General features: G+C 42.4%; 1 protein-coding gene across 10 annotated transcripts in view; it reads left to right on the top strand.

Annotated features, from left to right (window-relative positions):
* The window catches only part of NELL1 (neural EGFL like 1), a 435,745-nt gene that overhangs the window by 28,721 nt on the left and 389,045 nt on the right, over nucleotides 1-17,979 (top strand). For all 10 annotated transcript variants that reach the window (XM_065592563.1, XM_065592572.1, XM_065592571.1 and 7 more), the window contains exon 3: nucleotides 7,394-7,544. In XM_065592563.1, coding sequence (XP_065448635.1) covers nucleotides 7,394-7,544 — 151 coding nt within the window. The remainder of the gene's footprint in view (nucleotides 1-7,393; nucleotides 7,545-17,979) is intronic.

The raw sequence follows: 17,979 nt of genomic DNA, 5'->3' as shown, positions 1-17,979 counted from the left end.
AAGGAACACTGCGCTTAAAATCCAGTACTCTCTGAGCCCTGGGCTACACTACGAGTTTAGGTCGAATTTAGCAGCGTTAGATCGATTTAATCCTGCACCCATCCACACGACGAAGCCGTTTTTGTCGACTTAAAGGGCTCTTAAAATTGATTTCTGTACTCCTCCACGACAAGGGGATTAGTGCTGAAATCGACATCTCCAGGTCGAATTTGGTGTAGTGTGGACGCAATTCGATGTTATTGGCCTCCAGGAGCTATCCCAGAGTGCTGCATTGTGTCTGCCCTGGACAGCACTTTGAACTCAGATGCACTAGCCAGGTACACAGGAAAAGCCCCGGGAACTTTTGAATTTCATTTTCTGTTTTGCCAGTGTGGTGAACTCAGCAGCACAGGTGACCATGCAGTCCCCCTAGAATTTTTCTACGCTCCCCCATCATCTCCGTCCCTGAGGTTATCACAGATTAGAAGGTGAAAAAAATGCACTCATGATGACATGTTTACCGAGCTCATGCAGTCCTCCTTCACTGATAGGGCACAGCGTAATGCATGGAGGCATTCAGTGGCAGAGGCCAGGAAAGAATTGCTGTTTGCTTAATGGAAAAAGTATCATGCCTCGCTAGCGATCCTGCCCGAGCCAGGTCGCTGTGTCACATGCACTCTGTGCTGTGTCAGCCTAGGCAGGGGCATGACTGCTTTGTGAGCAGGAAGGCTGTAGATATAGACATTGCATTAGGTAGCTTCTCAAGCTAGAGAAAACATTCCTGTGCATTTGGCAAAGTCGGTGGCAAAAAAAGAGAAGCCACCTAAGTGTAGTGGTTATCACGTTCACCTAACATGAGAAACATCCCTGATTCAAACCGGGCGGAAACAGGTCACTGTTCCTTTTTCTGACTCCCCTCCTGCATTTTTAGTCTTAGAACAGACCGTGCTGTGAAACTTTACTTTGAATTATATCAATTATGAGTTAAATAATATGGAAGCTCTCTCTAAGTTATAGTCCCAAGTTCCTTTCAGCTGCTCTGATAAATTAACATTTTTGTTAGGGGTGGGGGAAAATTTTCATGAAGCCTTTTATAGGGACTAAATGTTATCTAGGACTCTGAAATAATCTTAACGTGGCCCATAGAGTGCAATCCTTCATTCTGGATTTGTCATTCCACAAGTTGAACTGCTCCTTACTACTGTCCAGGCTTCATGAGCCATTGGAGCAAGGGGCAGGCTGGGATAGGTGTGACCGCAGGGTGCTGCCAGCTGGGAGAGCAGCCTGAGGCAGAAGCCTCCAGCTCGTATGATATTCCAGGCAGGACTGAATCTCCACGAGACAAATGAGCTGGAGTCACTCCCATTTGGTGCTGTAAGAGAAGGATAGCCATGTCTGTCCAGGCACCCCTGATTGACCTCACCGAGATCTGCCAGCTGAGTGGGGCTGAGCAGACCCTGGCTGGCAGGAGCCGGCAGGGCTGAGCCACTCAGACCCGGCGGCGGGACCCCGGGAAAAAAGGCGCGAAATGATTGTCTGCTGTTGTTTTCATGGAAGGCGGGAGGGAGGGGGGGATCTGAGGATGTTCCCCAAACTACCTGTGACAAAGTTTTGGGAGTTTAACCCACAATTCCAATGGGCAGCAGAGACTGTGGGATAGCTAGCCACAGTGCACCGCTCTGTAAGTCGATGCTAGCTGCGGTAGTGAGGATGCACTCCGCCGACTTAATGCGCTTCGTGTGGACATACGCAATAAACTGTATAAAATCTAATTCTAAAAAATCGACTTCTACAAAATTGACCTAATTTCGTAGTGTAGACATACCCTGAGATTTGAGGTTTTAGTTTCACTGTCCAGTTTGGCAGTCATTGAAACCCAAGCTCTGATTTTGCAAACTTCTGCTTGCTTATCCAGATCTTTTATGAACGTGATGGAATGGAGCACCAAGTAGTCTGAGTATAAACGGTCCATACAGGTGATACTGAAAATATATTGAACCAAGCAGCTTGCAAATGGATTGGGGTTAGCGGTATAGCAATAAACTCTTCATGCGCTGAAAAAAGAAATGAATCAGAAAGAGGTGCTTTAGAGCTTTCCCAGACAGGATATTTCAGCTCTCCGAGATCTGGTCAAGTGTAGGTAGTCTCTTGGTCTATCCAAGGCCGTGATCAAGCGTCTTGATGTTTTTGGTCTTTTGGCCTCGAGATGAAAACCTTGTCTTTGTTTCTGGGACCTTGAAGTGAAAAAGTTCTCTAAGTTATAACTATTGAAAGTCATTTAAGACCAGATCATGTCATCTTTACTCACAGGAGCAATTCCTGTAGTCTCATTAACTCCAGTGGGAGTGTTTGTTTGAGGAAAGATTACTCACCAGAATAAGGATTGTTCAGGTGAATAAAAGTTGCAGGGTTGGGACCACAATTGTTACACATTTCTTCCATTGCTTGTAGTACTGGGGACCACGGATTTGAATGGAGTACAGGCATTGATGTTGTGAAACGACACCTTCAGAGAATTTGTTCCATTGTGTCAGCCGCTTTTGTCCTTTCCCTACTAATTTTGTCCACTTCTATTTGGGGATCATTTTGCAGAAGCCAACCTGGCTCTTTTGATTTACTTCCTTGTTGGGGGTTTGAACATCCTCTGGTATGTAAGTGGAAAAGCTCTAAGGATATTTTAGTTGCTGTGAACTGGGGAGAGTTGAGACCATGATGGGTCCATCAGAAATATATGGGCTGAGGGCCAAATTTGGATCCTAAGTGCTTTTAAGGCCTGAGCCTGTGAGATGCTGAGCTCCCCTAATTCCACCTAATTTAAAAGAGCACGGGCTCTCATCACCTCACAGGATCAAGCACTTATTGCAGATACTGTCTGTCTTGCTGTCTTTATCCTCCTCAAATTCTCCAATCACTGTATCTGAACACCCCCTACTCATTAAGAGTCTGATTCTTTGCCCATTGAAGTCAGTGGCACAGCTTCCAGGGCTCGTCTGCTAGTAGGAGTACCCTACTGAAACACTATAGGAACATTGTTTATGTGGACCTCAGTGCCAGCAGCATGATCAATTCCAGTGTGGAAACGGTGTTTAGGGTATTAAGGATATGTGCTTATGCATATGGGCCACTATCCACTGTGTCTCTCTGGCCATGAAAGAGTGTGAGCACCGCAGGTTGAAAGAAGAACAACATAAGTTGCATGTTGTGGTCTCTTGTGCATTGCTTTTCCGATGAGGTCCTATGTGGAGATTGAATTTGGCTCCATATTTTGGGCTTTGTGTTCGTCTCAGTGCGTAGTTTCCTTTATTAGATTTATAGCAGTTTTCAGGTAGGCCACATTTTTGGGTTTAAATGACTTGACACTCACTTAATAGGCAAGTGATGGCAGCCCAAATATGTCTGATTAGCATCCATAATAATTATGAAGGATTTCATGAAATATACAGATGAGTATTTCAGATTTATTTGACACTAACAGAACAGTAGAGGCATTAAGCTAGTTATACTGTGTATATGTCAAGACAGAGCTTAACAAAGTGTTAAATGTCTGCAGAATCTAACCATTCCGCATTATGTATTGGTACATTTCCTAATTAGTATGTTCTCTGTGTCTTTAAACCCCCTGACAACAACTCCATCAACTCAGAGGATTTCACCAGAATTTGGCAAAATAGGAACGAACCCGTACTAAATCCCACAATTTGAAATTTATTTGGAGGTGCTTAAAGATGCTAAACACCATAGATAATTGCAGTTAATGCATACTGCTAGTTCAGACAGTAAGTGGTGATCTCTTATGCTAAAAAGTAACGTTGCTCAGCATATTGACATTTCCTTTTAGAATTTTAGAATCCCATAGTCTTTTTAAACAAAAGAATCTTCTGTTTCTTTGCTTTGTTCAAGGTAGAAATCTCCCTCAGTAGATCCTTAGAGAATGCTTATGATACCAATTTATGCTTTCAAATAAATATACAGAGCTGCTTATTCACCTAGGTTTGATTTGAGAAACACGGTGACATGTTTAAAGAAATCCCCAAACACCCAACATTTCAAATTAAAAAAACACATAGCAGGGCATGAGAAAGTCATATCTTCATCTCTTTGTTTTTTGCTGAGGTTGCATTATCATTCAAGTGTGAAGTAATATTTCATTGAAGATGACTAGATAAAACAATACTCTATATTACACAGAAAAGAATAGCACTTTATTACAAGGAGTCAGTCATTTTTTATAGATAATGTAAAAATTATTTCCTCCCTATGGGCAGCTTTGTCCCCCGTCTCTCCCCCCCCCCCCCCGAGTTAAAATTGACGGAAAATAGAACTCTGAGCGTACAATACTTAGAATTCATTTGAATGATATTTTGTCTAGAGATCAGGTAAAACACAGAATACTGCTCAAAAGCAGATGATGTACATGACAACCATGTGAACTGAATATATACACGTTCTTTTTTTAGCAATATAGGATCAGATCCTGCAATCCGATCCATGTAATTGGATCCCTGCACATGTGTGAAGTCCACTTGAACTAGAGAGAACTGTACACAAGCACACTCACTTGTCCACCTGTATGAGTCAGATGGCAGGATTGGGAGTCATATTTACCAGTCAGCCCTTAAAATTAAGCTCTCTGTTTCCAATATAGTGTATGTCAATTATGTTAAAAAGTGTGTCCATAATCTTTTCCATGTCAGAAAGTATGTTCCATTGCTAATGTAAGGCTTTCTCCTGCAAACACTCAACTACAAAGGCTAGTGGTCAGTAGGATTATTCATGGTAATAACAATATACGTGATAGCTAAGTGTTTGCAAGATTTGGCCCTTACAAATTATTTTCCCTTTTCAAGAATATACTGTAACAGTGGTCTAAAACTCTATATTAATAATGTTCCAGTGGTTTGAGCCACTATTCTAGAAAACTAGTATTTTACATCCATGTTGTATATTCATTTTAAAAGTAGCTGAATGCATAAGAGAGAAAGTAAAATATAAGATTGACATATTCATGCACTATTAGAAGACACGGGAATATAATATTACATTTCAAAGTGTTTTTCTAAAATGAAGGCTCAGTGTATTGAAACTCAAACCATATGGATTAACAAAAAACATTCTTGAGGTAAATATCCTCATTTTGTTCTGGGTCATTTAATGACCTGAAGATTTAGGATTCCGCAAAGATTCTCTGAAATTTGCCAATGGAAATGTCCCTTACAAAACTACCATTGTTTTTAGTGTGAATTCATTATTATCTGAAAGAACTTCAAAAATGGTTTGAATGTCATATTCTCTCTGTTTGTTTGCTTTGTTTGTTTGGCAGGATTTTCATGATATTGAAATATTTTGGAAACTTCAAATCAAAGAGCAAAAATCTTTTATTTTCAAGGGTTTTGGGATTTTGTACTGAATGTTTCACACCTTAGTGGCCCAGACTAATTCCTAGTGTAATTGTGCTAGCTTTAATTTTATGTCCATTTTGCTCCACAGTTTGATGACTGGTGGTTTAAAAAAAAAATTGAACTGTCCTTTCCATACCTTTTTTTTTTATATATAATGGATTAAATATGAATTGAGTTAATTTATTGGGTATGGGAGCATGGAAGACCTTCATGGAGGATATCCTCATGTTCTCAAGGAGGCAGCTGAACACTAATTGACATTTGGATGTACACATTTATATCCCCTGCAGCTAGGTTTTAAAAAGAACTAGGTAATTTTATGACCATTCATAACATTTGTACCTATGCAAGCTAAACTAAGATAATGATATGGATAATCAAATCTCCAGTTTAAGGTCATAAGCTGGTCACCTACAGTGGACAGGAAGGATTTCCCCCTCCGCCCCATGGTAGTATATGGCTGGCTATATTAGAGATTTTTTTCTGAAGCTTCATGATTTTGACAGGATACAAGACTAGACAGACTAATAGTCTGTATGGTGAATCTTAGGGGTGAGTTTGAGCCAATGGACCAGATTTTTAAAACTGACTAGTGATTTTGGATGCTCCACTTGAAATACCTTAAGTATGCTGGATTTTTAGTGGGGGAGTGGACAGCATGTTCTGAAACTAAGTCTGCTTTAAGACTTTTCAGGTTGGGCACCCCAAAACTGAGGTACCCCAAATCACTAGTCAGGTTTAAAAATCTTGAGCACAGAATTTGGATTCTCTCCATGGAGTGGAGTTCCCTCAAAGTTAAGGGGTATATTTGGGTGTCAAAAATTTTTTCTGGGCCCATCTTCTGTTGTTCTCTTGGGTCCAATAAGCATAATTTTATGACGGTACATTAGGTTCTTTATAGTGAGGCTCTATGCTGTAAATTTTGTCATTTTTTGTCCATTACCCTACAGCACTTACACTGGACCAGATCCTTCAATAGTGCTACTCTGATTTATACTAGTTGAGGAACTGAGCCAGAATGTTTGGCTTCAAAGAAAGCCTTTCCAAAGAAGCAGTACTTGGCTTTTGAATTGGTAATGGCATTTGGGAAAAGAAAGTGACACAGGCCTTGAAAATGTGTGACAAAGTGCCAGCATGAAAGACATGACAAAACAAAATAGCAGAGGAGGGTGAAATGATGCGTGATTCATTCCTTTAACAGATTTTCAGTGTTCCCTTTCATTATTCACCATCGGTGTGCAATAAGAAATGGTGAGATAGCAGTGGGTGCGTTGGAACAGAGGTGACTTTGGGTCTAAGAAGAGCGGTGAGTGGGAAGGCATGCCACTGATGGACAGCAGCAGAATTAGCAAGACTGAAACATCTCTGGCCCTACCTGATCAGAGTGTAGATTAATAAATATTGTATGAGCTGTCACACATTGCTTGTTTAAACTGAGAAGTCCCAGAAATGATAGTGTATTGCAAGCATGTCTTGAATTTATTTTTTGGGGCAAAGGCATAGCTATATAGCATTATTAGCAATAATACATCTCTGCCCTACACAGTGCAAGGACAGGGTCCCTCACATATATTGTGGAGAGATGGTAACTGAGTCAATGGTAAAATTGAAATCGGAGCTTGGTAAGTGGCATTGGGAGCAGGCAGTTCCTGAGATTCCTTGGAATTTAGGAGATTATTTATCTGACTGCAGCACACATTATTTACAGCAACTTAATCTGCTCGCAGCAGACCCAAATTGCTTAGCATCCTGTCAAAATTTCTGTCAGAAAATCAGTGGCTGGCCAATTGTGAACTTGTCCAAGTGACAAGTGGGCACAGTGACAGAGATGGCATTTTGGGTTTTCACATTGAATGAATGCAGCTGTAGCGTGCGGTAGGCGACTCTTGAAAATGAAAAATATTGATGGGGAGAGGAAAGTTAAAAAGTGTAATCTGTATCCTTCAGACTTAGCATTTTTACTGTGCCATTGTGTTTTTTCCCTCCCCTTCTCTTCTTGTCAATGAAACTCTTAGATGTAGAAAGAGAAATCCATGCAGCGCCCCACGTGAGCGAGAAGTTAATTCAACTCTTTCGGAATAAAAGTGAGTTCACGTTTCTGGCCACCCTGCAACAGCGGGCATCAACTTCTGGAGTTGTACTGTCCATCCGAGAGTTGGAGCACAGGTAAGAGGAAATCTCTTCTTTGCTGAAGGCTTCACTTTTCTTCTATAGCAGAAGTATCTCTGCACTTAATGGTCTAGCATGACATTGAGCTAAAGTAGTTGATGAAACATCTGAAGTGACAGTCAAAGTCTCTGTTTGTTTCATAGATTTTAGTCAGCTAATTTTTTGTTAAAACAAAAGGAGGCAGGATACTTTATTCGGTAAAATACTTCATATTACTTTTGATCTTTTAGTTACTTTTAAGCCAACGAGGTATGCATTTAACACACCATAGAAGTTCTAGCCCCTGTAAGGTCATCTCTATTAGTTCATCATGTGTTTCACTTCTTCGTGGATGTTAAATCTACATACATTGCACAGTCCCATGCTTCCTACTTCACTTCATTTTGTATAATTTTAAATAGTTTCTGCTCTTTCGAGGTCTAGCAATTAGACCATTATTGAAACCTATGCTTTGGATGCCTTCCAGATGGTGATGCATTTTATGTTCCCTTCCTGAGATATAAATGTAGTGTGAATTTAAAAAGATTTGTCTTCCTTTACTGTCAATGGGAAAAATGGATCTATTTGGATAGCTGTTGTGACGTTGCACTTCATATGCTTTATGAAAATATGCTTGGAATGTGAATATAATGTAACTGGAATATGCTTTATGCAAAAGGTCTCTTGTAAGGTATCATTACAAAGGTTATAATCTTCTGAGTGTGTTCATCCTATTTGTATGTATGTATCATTCTTGTATCTAAAACTAGAAATATGAAGTTAACTCTAAGGTCCTATTGTAATTATGCAAAGTTTGGGCCATTAATGGTGGTTTAGAATCTTGATGGCACCCATTGACTAGGACAATTGGCTGTAGATGATTTATTTACCTGCAAGCCTTCTTGTGGACCTGGAGGCCAGCCTGTGGGTAATGAAGAATGAGATCTTACAGTGACATGTGACCATGTCACCTGATACTTGAATTCATCTTAAACCTGGTGCTTTTCCATTTAGAAGGAGGGGTGGGAACCCAGAGAGACAAAGGATTCCTGCCTTGGGCCAAATCTATAAAAGGGGGTGGAACAGAACAAAGGGGGCTGCAATCATGAGAAATCCCCTAGTTACCACCTGAGCTGGAACTAACAAGAACTGTACCAGGAGAAAGGATTGGGCCCAGACTAAGAAGGAGTCTAGTTTGTGAAAGAAGCTTATTGGAACATCTCTGAGGGTGAGATTTACCTGTATTCAGTTTCTTAATGTATTAACATGCTTAGACTTGCATGTTTTTGCTTTATTTTACTTGGTGACTTACTTTGTTCTGTCTGTTATTACTTGGAACCTCTTAAATCCTACTTTTTAGTCTTAATAAAATCACTTTTGTTTATTATTGAACCCAGAGTAAATAATTAATACCCGGGGGAGCAAACAGCTGTGCATATCTCTCTATCAGTGTTATAGAGAGTGGACAATTTGAGTTTACCCTGTATAAGCTTTATGCAGAGTAAAACGGATTTATTTGGTGTTTGAATACCATTGGGAGCTGGGTGTCTGGGTGCTGGAGACAGGAGTACCTGCTGAGTGGTTTTCAGTTAAAGCCCCAGGGCTGGCTCCAGGTTTTCTGCCACCCCAAGTGGCAGGGGAAAAAAAAACCCAAAACGATCAGCAGCACTTTGGTGGCAGCTCAATCGCGCCGTGCTCCATTCTTCGGTGGCAGTTCGGCGGTGGGTCCTTCACTCCCTCTCTTCCTCTTTGGTGGCAGCTCAAAGAGGAAGAGAGGGACTGAGGGACCTGCCGCCGAATTCCTGCCGAAGACCCGGACGTGCCGCCCCAATAGCGGCGGAGTGCCACCCCTTTGTATTGGCCGCCCAAAGCACCTGCTTCCTTAGCTGGTGCCTGGAGCCGGCCCAAGTTAGAGCCTGCAGTTTTGGGGACGTGGTTCAGACCCTGAATCTGTGTTGCAGCAGGCTTGCGTGTCTGGCTCAACAAGACAGTGTTCTGGAGTCCCAAGCTGACAGGGAAAACTGGCTCAGAGGTAGTTTCAGGTGACCGTCCCAAGGGGGTATCCGTGACCGAACTCGTCACAGCAATCCTATCCAGAATGGCAGATATTCAAGTTTCTCCAAAAAAGGAGATAGAACTAATAAATAACAGGTCCAATGACAAAGTTATTCCATTGGGTGTGTGTGTGTGTGTGTGTGTGTGTGTGTGTGTGTGTGTGTATGAGAGAGAGAGAAGGCATTGTGTCAAGTGGTCAGATGAAGGGAGTGGGAATCAGCACTTCTGGGTTCTGTTGCCACCTCTGCTACAGACTCTTTGTAGCCTGGAGAATATTATATTTTTTCCTAGATTTTTAAGGCTGAAAGGGACTGGTGTGATCATTTAGTCTCTCCTCGAATAACACAGGCCATAGGACCTCCTGAATTCATTCTTGTTTGAACCAGAGTATAGCTGTTAGAAAAACATCCAATCTTGAGTTTAAAATTGTCATTGATGGAGAGTCCACCACAACTTTTGGTAAATTGTTCCAATAGATAACTAGCCTCACTGTTCAAGGTTTGAATGTATCTATCTTCAACTGCCAGCCGTTGAATCTTGTTATACCTACTTACTTAAGTGGGGATGATAATATATGCATACCTTATTGGGGTCATGTGAAGCTTCTTTATTTAATGTTTGCAAAGGTCTTCACGTTATAGACACTGTGTACGGTATTGTTACTCTAATGCATTGTCATATCCTGACAGATGTTGCATTCCCGGACTCTTTATATTAAATGCTAATGTAACTCTGCCTTTTTGGTGGAAGTTGGACAGAGCTAGGCTTTAGCTTCCTATAGCCACTGGCTGCTAACCCTATGAATAATTTTATTAACTAGAAATTTTTCTTTAGATTTTAAGCATCAAATACAGAATTACATGTAAGGTGATGTAAGTTAGACACCCCCCAGTTTACATTCACTTAGACACCCTAACTGTTAGTTCTCATCAGACCCACAAACCGACATGTAAGGGAGTCTTAGTGGGTGGAATTTCCCAGAGAGGAACTGGAAGAAAGTGTATATTAAAGTAGGGTGAGGAGGATATTTTTTTACAGCTTGTTACTCCCCTGTAGTTCCAGGCCTGATGGAGCAGTGGATTCTTGTGACAGAGGATGATGAAATTAGCATTTTTACCTGTAATTTTGTCTTGATTGAATCAGGACTGGGGCTCCATTGTGCAAAGACTATGAATGTCAGCCGAATCACTACAGATATTTCTCTTGCTCTTTTTGCATTACTGCTAGGCTATTTGTCCATCACTTAGGACAGAGCTGGCACTGCTTCCCTACATGTCTAAAGTTCCTAGCTAAGACGTTAATAGGAACAGTGTTTTCAAATCTGTAGCTCTATGGTGACTGTAGCAATTCTTCAACAGATGGAAAAAGGAAAAAAATACTTTTTAAGGCTGGTGAAGGAAAAATAAAGCAAAGATTTGGGGCATAATACTCCAGTCCTTAGCTTTGATTAGTCATAAGGTTATTTAAGTGGACACAGGCTCTTGACAGATCAGAAGACTGTGGGTTTCAATTGCTGCTTTTGTCAACCTTTGGATCCAGGGCCGGCTCCAGATTTTCTGCTGCCCCAAGTGGCGGGGAAACAAACAAACAAACGATTGGCGGCGCTTCGGCGGCAGCTCAATTGCGCCGCGCTCCATTCTTTGGCAGCAGTTCGGCGGCGGGTCTTTCACTCCCTCTCTTCCTCTTTGGCGGCACTTCAGCGGCAGCTCAAAGAGGAAGAGAGGGACCGAGGGACTCGCCGCCGAATTCCCGCTGAAGACCCGGACGTGCCGCCCCAATAGCGGATGGAGCGCCACCCCTTTGTATGGCCCAAGCACATGCTTCCTTAGCCGGTACCTGGAGCCGGCCCTGTTTGGATCATTACCGTTGTGGTTTTATTTTGATTACCAATAGCGTTCTTAGCTGCTCCTCATTTTTAAGACAATAGTCATTGCAAGGAGAGCATTGCCTTGGGGATGGCTGAAGAAGCAGCTGGGCTGGGGCTATTCCTAGCACTATGCCCCGTGATGTTACTTTTGTAATCTAGAGTCAAAATTACACATAGGACAGGTCGGGGAACTGAGCTGATTCTTTCTTAGATACCTCGCTGCACTTTTAAACCTTGTTCATTACTTAGAGACCACAGAGATAGGTGCTGTATTAAAGAGAGTTTCAGAAAGCAAGGGTATGGAGAGCTTATAAAGACAGTATTGCCTTCATGCAGCTGAAATACTACATAAAATGAGTTGGCTAATCTTTGCCTAGGCTTCAGTGTACAGTAGACTAGAATGCAAAACTACCACTTTGAATTTCAGCATGATATGGCTGTCTGTAACAGCTGTGGCAACATGCATACACAGCACAGTTATTAGCTAACTGCATACAGCGATTGGCTATGAAAAAGCCAAAATATAGCCAACAGTTGCCACTCAGTTGTATCTGAGATTTCCCCTACACATAAAATAGGGAATAACTGTCATAACTGCATGGTATCTTTTAACTTTTTAGTGAAACCACTTCTGGCCTACAGAAGTCTGAATGTTCAGGTCCCTAACACTTGAGTTAATGGGGTTAAAAGGTGCGTAACTATTGCACACTAATAAACAATTGACTAGGTCAGATTCCACCCAGTAGAGGACAGTGGTATGCATACGTCCAAACAGTTGATTACATTAGTGACCAGTTTAAAGGCTGGTATTTCTCAGGACACAGCTGAGATGATTGGCATGGGCAATATATGGAAATTGACCAGGTGTTGCTTTGCTTACAACACATTTTCCCAGTATGTAGTTCATGTTAGTATCATGGGACTCCGATTCCAAGGTATGTTTACTTTAGAAATAACTAGATAGATAACAGACAGCTCTTAAGTCATTGTGAATAATAGCAAAATTAAATTAAGCAAAAATGAAATGACTAGTATAAAGGCTATTGAAGGAAGATGAATACAACTTACCTAGATGCATCAATTGAAATAAGCTGTTTAAGTGTTATTAAGGTATCCATTTAAAACAATTTGTTAATAGTATTAAGCTATGTTGTTGTTTGACGGGTCTTATAATATATAGAAGACACCAATAAAATAGTATCAGATGAATTTATCTTCTTGAATTGTCTTAATGGTAATGCAGATTTAATGTTTGTTTTTCATGATCCAGATGTGTTAATCTGGAACTCAGAAAATGGAAAACCTAATTAACACAGATTAAATCAAATTGAACAGTCTGCTAGTATATGCATAACTATCTGGACATAATGGTAAATCTGCTGGTTTTCAATCTGATTTCTAAATTATGGATGAAATAAAATTTGAATATGAGATGGAAAACAGTCTCCGCTGACCTCTAGCCCCAAATGGCCTTTCTTCTTCACTGAAAAACTCTGTTAGGCCCAGTAGTTCAGGTACGTCTTGTGGGCTTTGCTAGTCACAATCTTCTTCTCTCCAAACCTCCAAAATGTAGCCTTCAGGGCCAGTGAGGCCTCTTGTGACTCTGAAGTGCTATCTATCACAAACCCCTGGATTTCACAGGGATCTAGTAGAAACTTTCATATTAAGCCTACTCAAGCCAAACCAGTAGTGGCCTTGAATGGCCTGGAACCCATGCTACTTACCCGGCTTTGCAGCTGCCCTTCTGGCAACAAACTTTCCTCAACAATTAAAGGACTTTGTTAACAAACTTTTTTTGATTTTTCCCAGCAATAGTAAGTTGTGATGTTAGAAATTATAGTATAGATCATAAAGGAGAGATATTTATAGTTAAGGGTAGTTGATTGTGACTTCTATTTAATTCACCTGAATATACTGTGTAATATGTAAAATGACTTCCCAAATGTGCTGTTTTTCTGCTTTCCCCAAAGGTATCCTGGTAAGGTGATAGGCTAGCAAGCTTGAAAATGCCGAGAACTTTTGAATGCTGAGAATTATTGGGCTGTGGAATTGTCTTCTAATGGAAATGATGGAAGCTCCATCGCTTTAGACATTTAAAGCTAGGAAGGACAAAGCCCTAGAGAATTGTTGGGGATAGTCCTGCACTAATGGGGGGGAAGGACTAGATGTGACTAGGTCTTTTCCATCTCTAGTGAAGCGCATCCCAGAGGTCCATGAAATGGGAGGAAAGCTTACAAAACAAACTGGGCAGCACAGTATGGGGAGGAGGTGAGCAGCCCTTAGTGGTGAAAGGATACACAAGTCAATGGGGGCTGGATGCAGTGCATCTGAGGGTGCTGAGGGAGTTGGCTGATGTGATTGCAGAGCCATTAGCCTTTATCTTTGAAAACTCATGGCGATCGGGGGAGGTCCTGGATGATTGGAAAAAGGCAAATATAGTGCCCATCTTTAAAAAGGGGAAGAAGGAGAATCTGGGGAACTACGGACTGGTCAGCCTCACCTCAGTCCCTGGAAAAATTATGGAGCAGGTTCTCAAGGAATCCATTTTGAAGCACTTGGAGGAGAGGAAGGTGATCAGGAACAGTCAACATGGATTCACCAAGGGCAAGTCATGCCTGACCAACCTGATTGCCTTCTACAATGAGTTAACTGGCTTTCTGGTTATGGGGAAAGTGGTGGACATGATATACCTGGACTTTAGCAAAGCTTTTGATATGGTCTCCCACAGTATTCTTGCCAGCAAGTTAAAGAAGTATGGATTGGATGAATGGACTATAAGGTGGATGGAAAGTTGGCTAGATCATCGGGCTGAATGGGTAGTGATCAACAGCTCGATGTCTAGTTGGCAGCTAGTATCAAGTGGAATGCCCATGGGGTCGGTCCTGGGGCCAGTTTTGTTCAACATCTTCATTAATGATCTGGATGTTGGGATGGATTGCACCCTCAGAAAGATCACAGATGACACTGAGCTGGTAGGGGAGAGGTAGATACACTGGAGGGTAGGGATAGGGTCCAGAGTGACCTAGACAAATTGGAGGATTGGGCCAAAAGAAATCTGATGAGGTTCAACAAGGACAAGTGCAGAGTCCTGCACTTAGGACGGAAGAATCCTACGCACTGCTACAGGCTGGGGACTGACTGGCTAAATGGCAGTTCTGCAGAAAAGGACCTGGGGATTACAGTGGACGAGAAGGTGGATATGAGTCAGCAGTGTGCCCTTGTTGCCAAGAAAGCCAATGGCATATTGGGCTGTATTAGTAGGAGCATTGCCAGCAGATCGAGGGAAGTGATTATTCCCCTTCATTCAACACTGGTGAGGCCACACCTGGAATATTGCCTCCAGTTTTGGTCCTCCCCCCACAGAAGGGATGTGGACAAATTAGAAGGAGTCCAGCGGAGGGCAACGAAAATGATTAGGGGGTTGGGACACATGATTTAAGAGGAGAGGCTGAGGGAACTGGGCTTATTTAGTCTGCAGAAGAGAAGAGTGAGGGGGGATTTGATAGCAGCTTTCAACTATCTGAAGGGAGGTTCCAAAGAGAATGGAGCTAGGCTGTTCTCAGTGGTTGTAGATGACAGAGCAAGGAGCAATGGTCTCAAGTTGCAGTGGGGGAGGTTTAGGTTGGATATTAGGAAACACTATTTCACTAGGAGGGTGGTGAAGCACTGGAATGGGTTACATAAGGACAGATCCATCCCTAGGGGGCAGAAGTGCTGTCTGCTTTTCTGCCGCCCTAGGTGGCGGAAGGTCCTGCCCCGAAATGCCACCCCCCACAGAGGCGGCGGAAGGTCCCGCCGCCGAAATACCACCGTGGTCACCGCCCCCCCCAATTGTAGCGCCCTAGGCAATCGCCTAGGTCACCTAATGGGTTGCACCGGCCCTGCAAGGGGGTGTGGGGCCTGGGATATAGGTGCTGAGTTTCTATCTGATGGGGGGTGCTCCCCCTGGCTCCGCCCATGCCCTGCCCCCACTCCACCCTTTCCCCAAGGCCTCAGCCCTGCCCCACCTCTTCCTGCTCCTACTCCATCTAGTTCCACTCTCCTCCCCCGATTGTGCTGCGCCCTCACTCTTCTCCCCTTCGCCCCCCAGTGTCTCCAGATGCCATGAATCAGCTGATTTGCGGTAGGCGCTAGGAGGGAGAGGAAGGTGCTGATTGGCAGGGCCTGCTGGCGGGCAGGAAACACTGGGGGAGGGAGAGATCGGTAGGGGGGCTCCTCCTTGCTCCCGCCTCCCTGCCCCTCCTCACGAAGCACGGGGACCAGGATGGTTGCCCACATTCACCGAACCTAGGGACGGCTCTGCCTAGGGAGATGGTGAAATCTCCAACCTTACAGGTTTTTAAGGCCCAGCTTGAAAAAGCCTTGGCTGGGATGTGGGCCTGGTCCTGCTGTGAGCAGGGGGTTGGACTAGATGACCTCCTGAGGTCTCTTCCTACCCTAATCTTCTATGAGTCTTCTATGAGACTTCTTTACAAGAAAGAGAATAGCAATGGAAGGGAGAAAATGGGTATATGAACAGTCAGGTGGTAAATAAGTTAGATTACATGCAGAGAATGCAAAAGGGGGTCAGGGAATGAAATTCAGTGTTTGGAGGCAGGGAGGAGGTACAGGAAGGGGACAATAAGGCTTAAGGATAAGAGGCAAAATCACTCTATAACAGTGATTCTCAATTTCTTGTCTATTATTCATCTCTTTTTGATAGAGGAGTTCTCTTGGAGATCTTTCTCAATCCTGATTCCACACCTTTCTATTAGAGTTATAGTACTTGATAACCTACAAGAGTGATATTAAGTCAATATTAAGGAGGAAAGATGAAAAATTCACTTTAACGTGATGAGTGATGCTGCTTGCTTACGTCCCACCCACTATCTCCTATTTATTTCCCCTTGCTATATGTAGCACTTTCCATTTGTTAGTATCAACTCTTCCTTCATGTCCTGCCATTCTCTTGCCCGATCATGTTGAAATTTGGCATCCCGCCATTGTCAAACAATTTGATTATGGCTGAATTTATACCTGACGACAAAGAAGGGGGCTTCATGCCAGGCTTCACAACTAATTCTGAGGCTTCACAGCTGGTTCTGAATCAGGAGCAAATTCATTGAAATCAATGGAGTTAAACCAATTGCCAACCAAGTGTTCTAAAGTTACAAGATGAGCAAAGAAGACATGAGTTTTTTAAGAATATAGTATATTTTAGGTTATTTTTATTTGCCTCAGGGATTTGGTCCTGTAGGATTCATGTTTCCAAGCTTTTCTTCCCAATGATGAGGGATACCAACTTGTGCCTTTTTTTTTAAGAATGAAAGATGAGATTCTTACATTAGCACATGACTCTAGGAATTGGGGCTTTAGAAAAACAAGTACCAAGTATTGCAAGACTTGCAATAAAATTGCAGGAGTTAGCTCCACTACTAGTGTAAAACTTATTTAATAAGATCTGAATTTGGCCCTTTACTTGCAAGTGTGGCAATCCAGATTGGCATAGGCATGCAAGGGGGTCTGCTAGAAAACTTTTGTATACACAACTGAAATGTATTAAGGAATCAACTGAATGTTACTGCTGTATGTATTGCACATTCTCCACCATTACAAGCAGAGCAGCTTTGAAGTCCACCTGGAAATGCTTTCTGCACCACTAGTCCACAGACCACAGTTTTGGACCACTGTACAGTACACTCCCCCTCCCCTCCCCTCCCCTCCCCCCAGGATAAATATGAAAGAAGCTGCAAGAGAGCTAGTATAAAGGATTGTACCAGATTTTACAAGTAACAAACTAATTAAATAAAAATTGAAACCTAATTAGGAAAAAGGAATCTGCGCAAGGGACTTTTGACCCTAATTGCAAAACTGAAAGATCAGTTACTTAGTGTAGCATTTTTAGTGACTCACTCCAACTTGTATATATGCATATTAGATTCTGGGTTATACAGTATTCAGGAAATGGAAAAATGGCAAATATAGCCATTAACCTTTACGTTTTAGGGCAAAAGTCACAGCTTCATTATTTATATATTGAATCACTTAAGCTGTATGCAGTACACCCAGAATATTCAAAGAGTCTGGCTCCATTTCACTTGCCTCTGAATTAGCAGGCATGCAGCATCTGCAAGGTGTACGCACACATTTTGTTTGTGTGGAGTAAAAAGAACCAGTGAACCTGGCTGATGATTGGAATTTGGTTTTCTGTACAGAGGGCCTGATCCAAAGGTCATTGAAATCAATGGAAAGGACTCTTATAGGCTACAATGGGCATTGGGTCTGGCCCTGACTTTGTCCTTTGGATTCCAGTATGAAGAAGGAAAAAGAAAAACAAGGAAGTTAAATCAGTGGGAGCTGTGTGGAGTTTTAAACACTGTGAAAGAAGAGGAGCTACCTGCCATCTTGAGGCTTCCTGCTGAGAGCAGGTGTTTTATGTACAATGGATTGACAATTGTTGTCTGTCAGAAGCATTAATGCACTGGCAATAACCAGCTGTTGAAACACAATGGCTGGACCTTGTCAGCAATTGCAATAGAAGGGATGACAGTC

This window comes from Chrysemys picta, chromosome 4, assembly GCF_011386835.1.
Source record: "Chrysemys picta bellii isolate R12L10 chromosome 4, ASM1138683v2, whole genome shotgun sequence".
In the NCBI taxonomy this organism is placed as follows: domain Eukaryota; kingdom Metazoa; phylum Chordata; order Testudines; family Emydidae; genus Chrysemys; species Chrysemys picta.
This window is presented reverse-complemented; position numbering and strand designations above follow the sequence as displayed.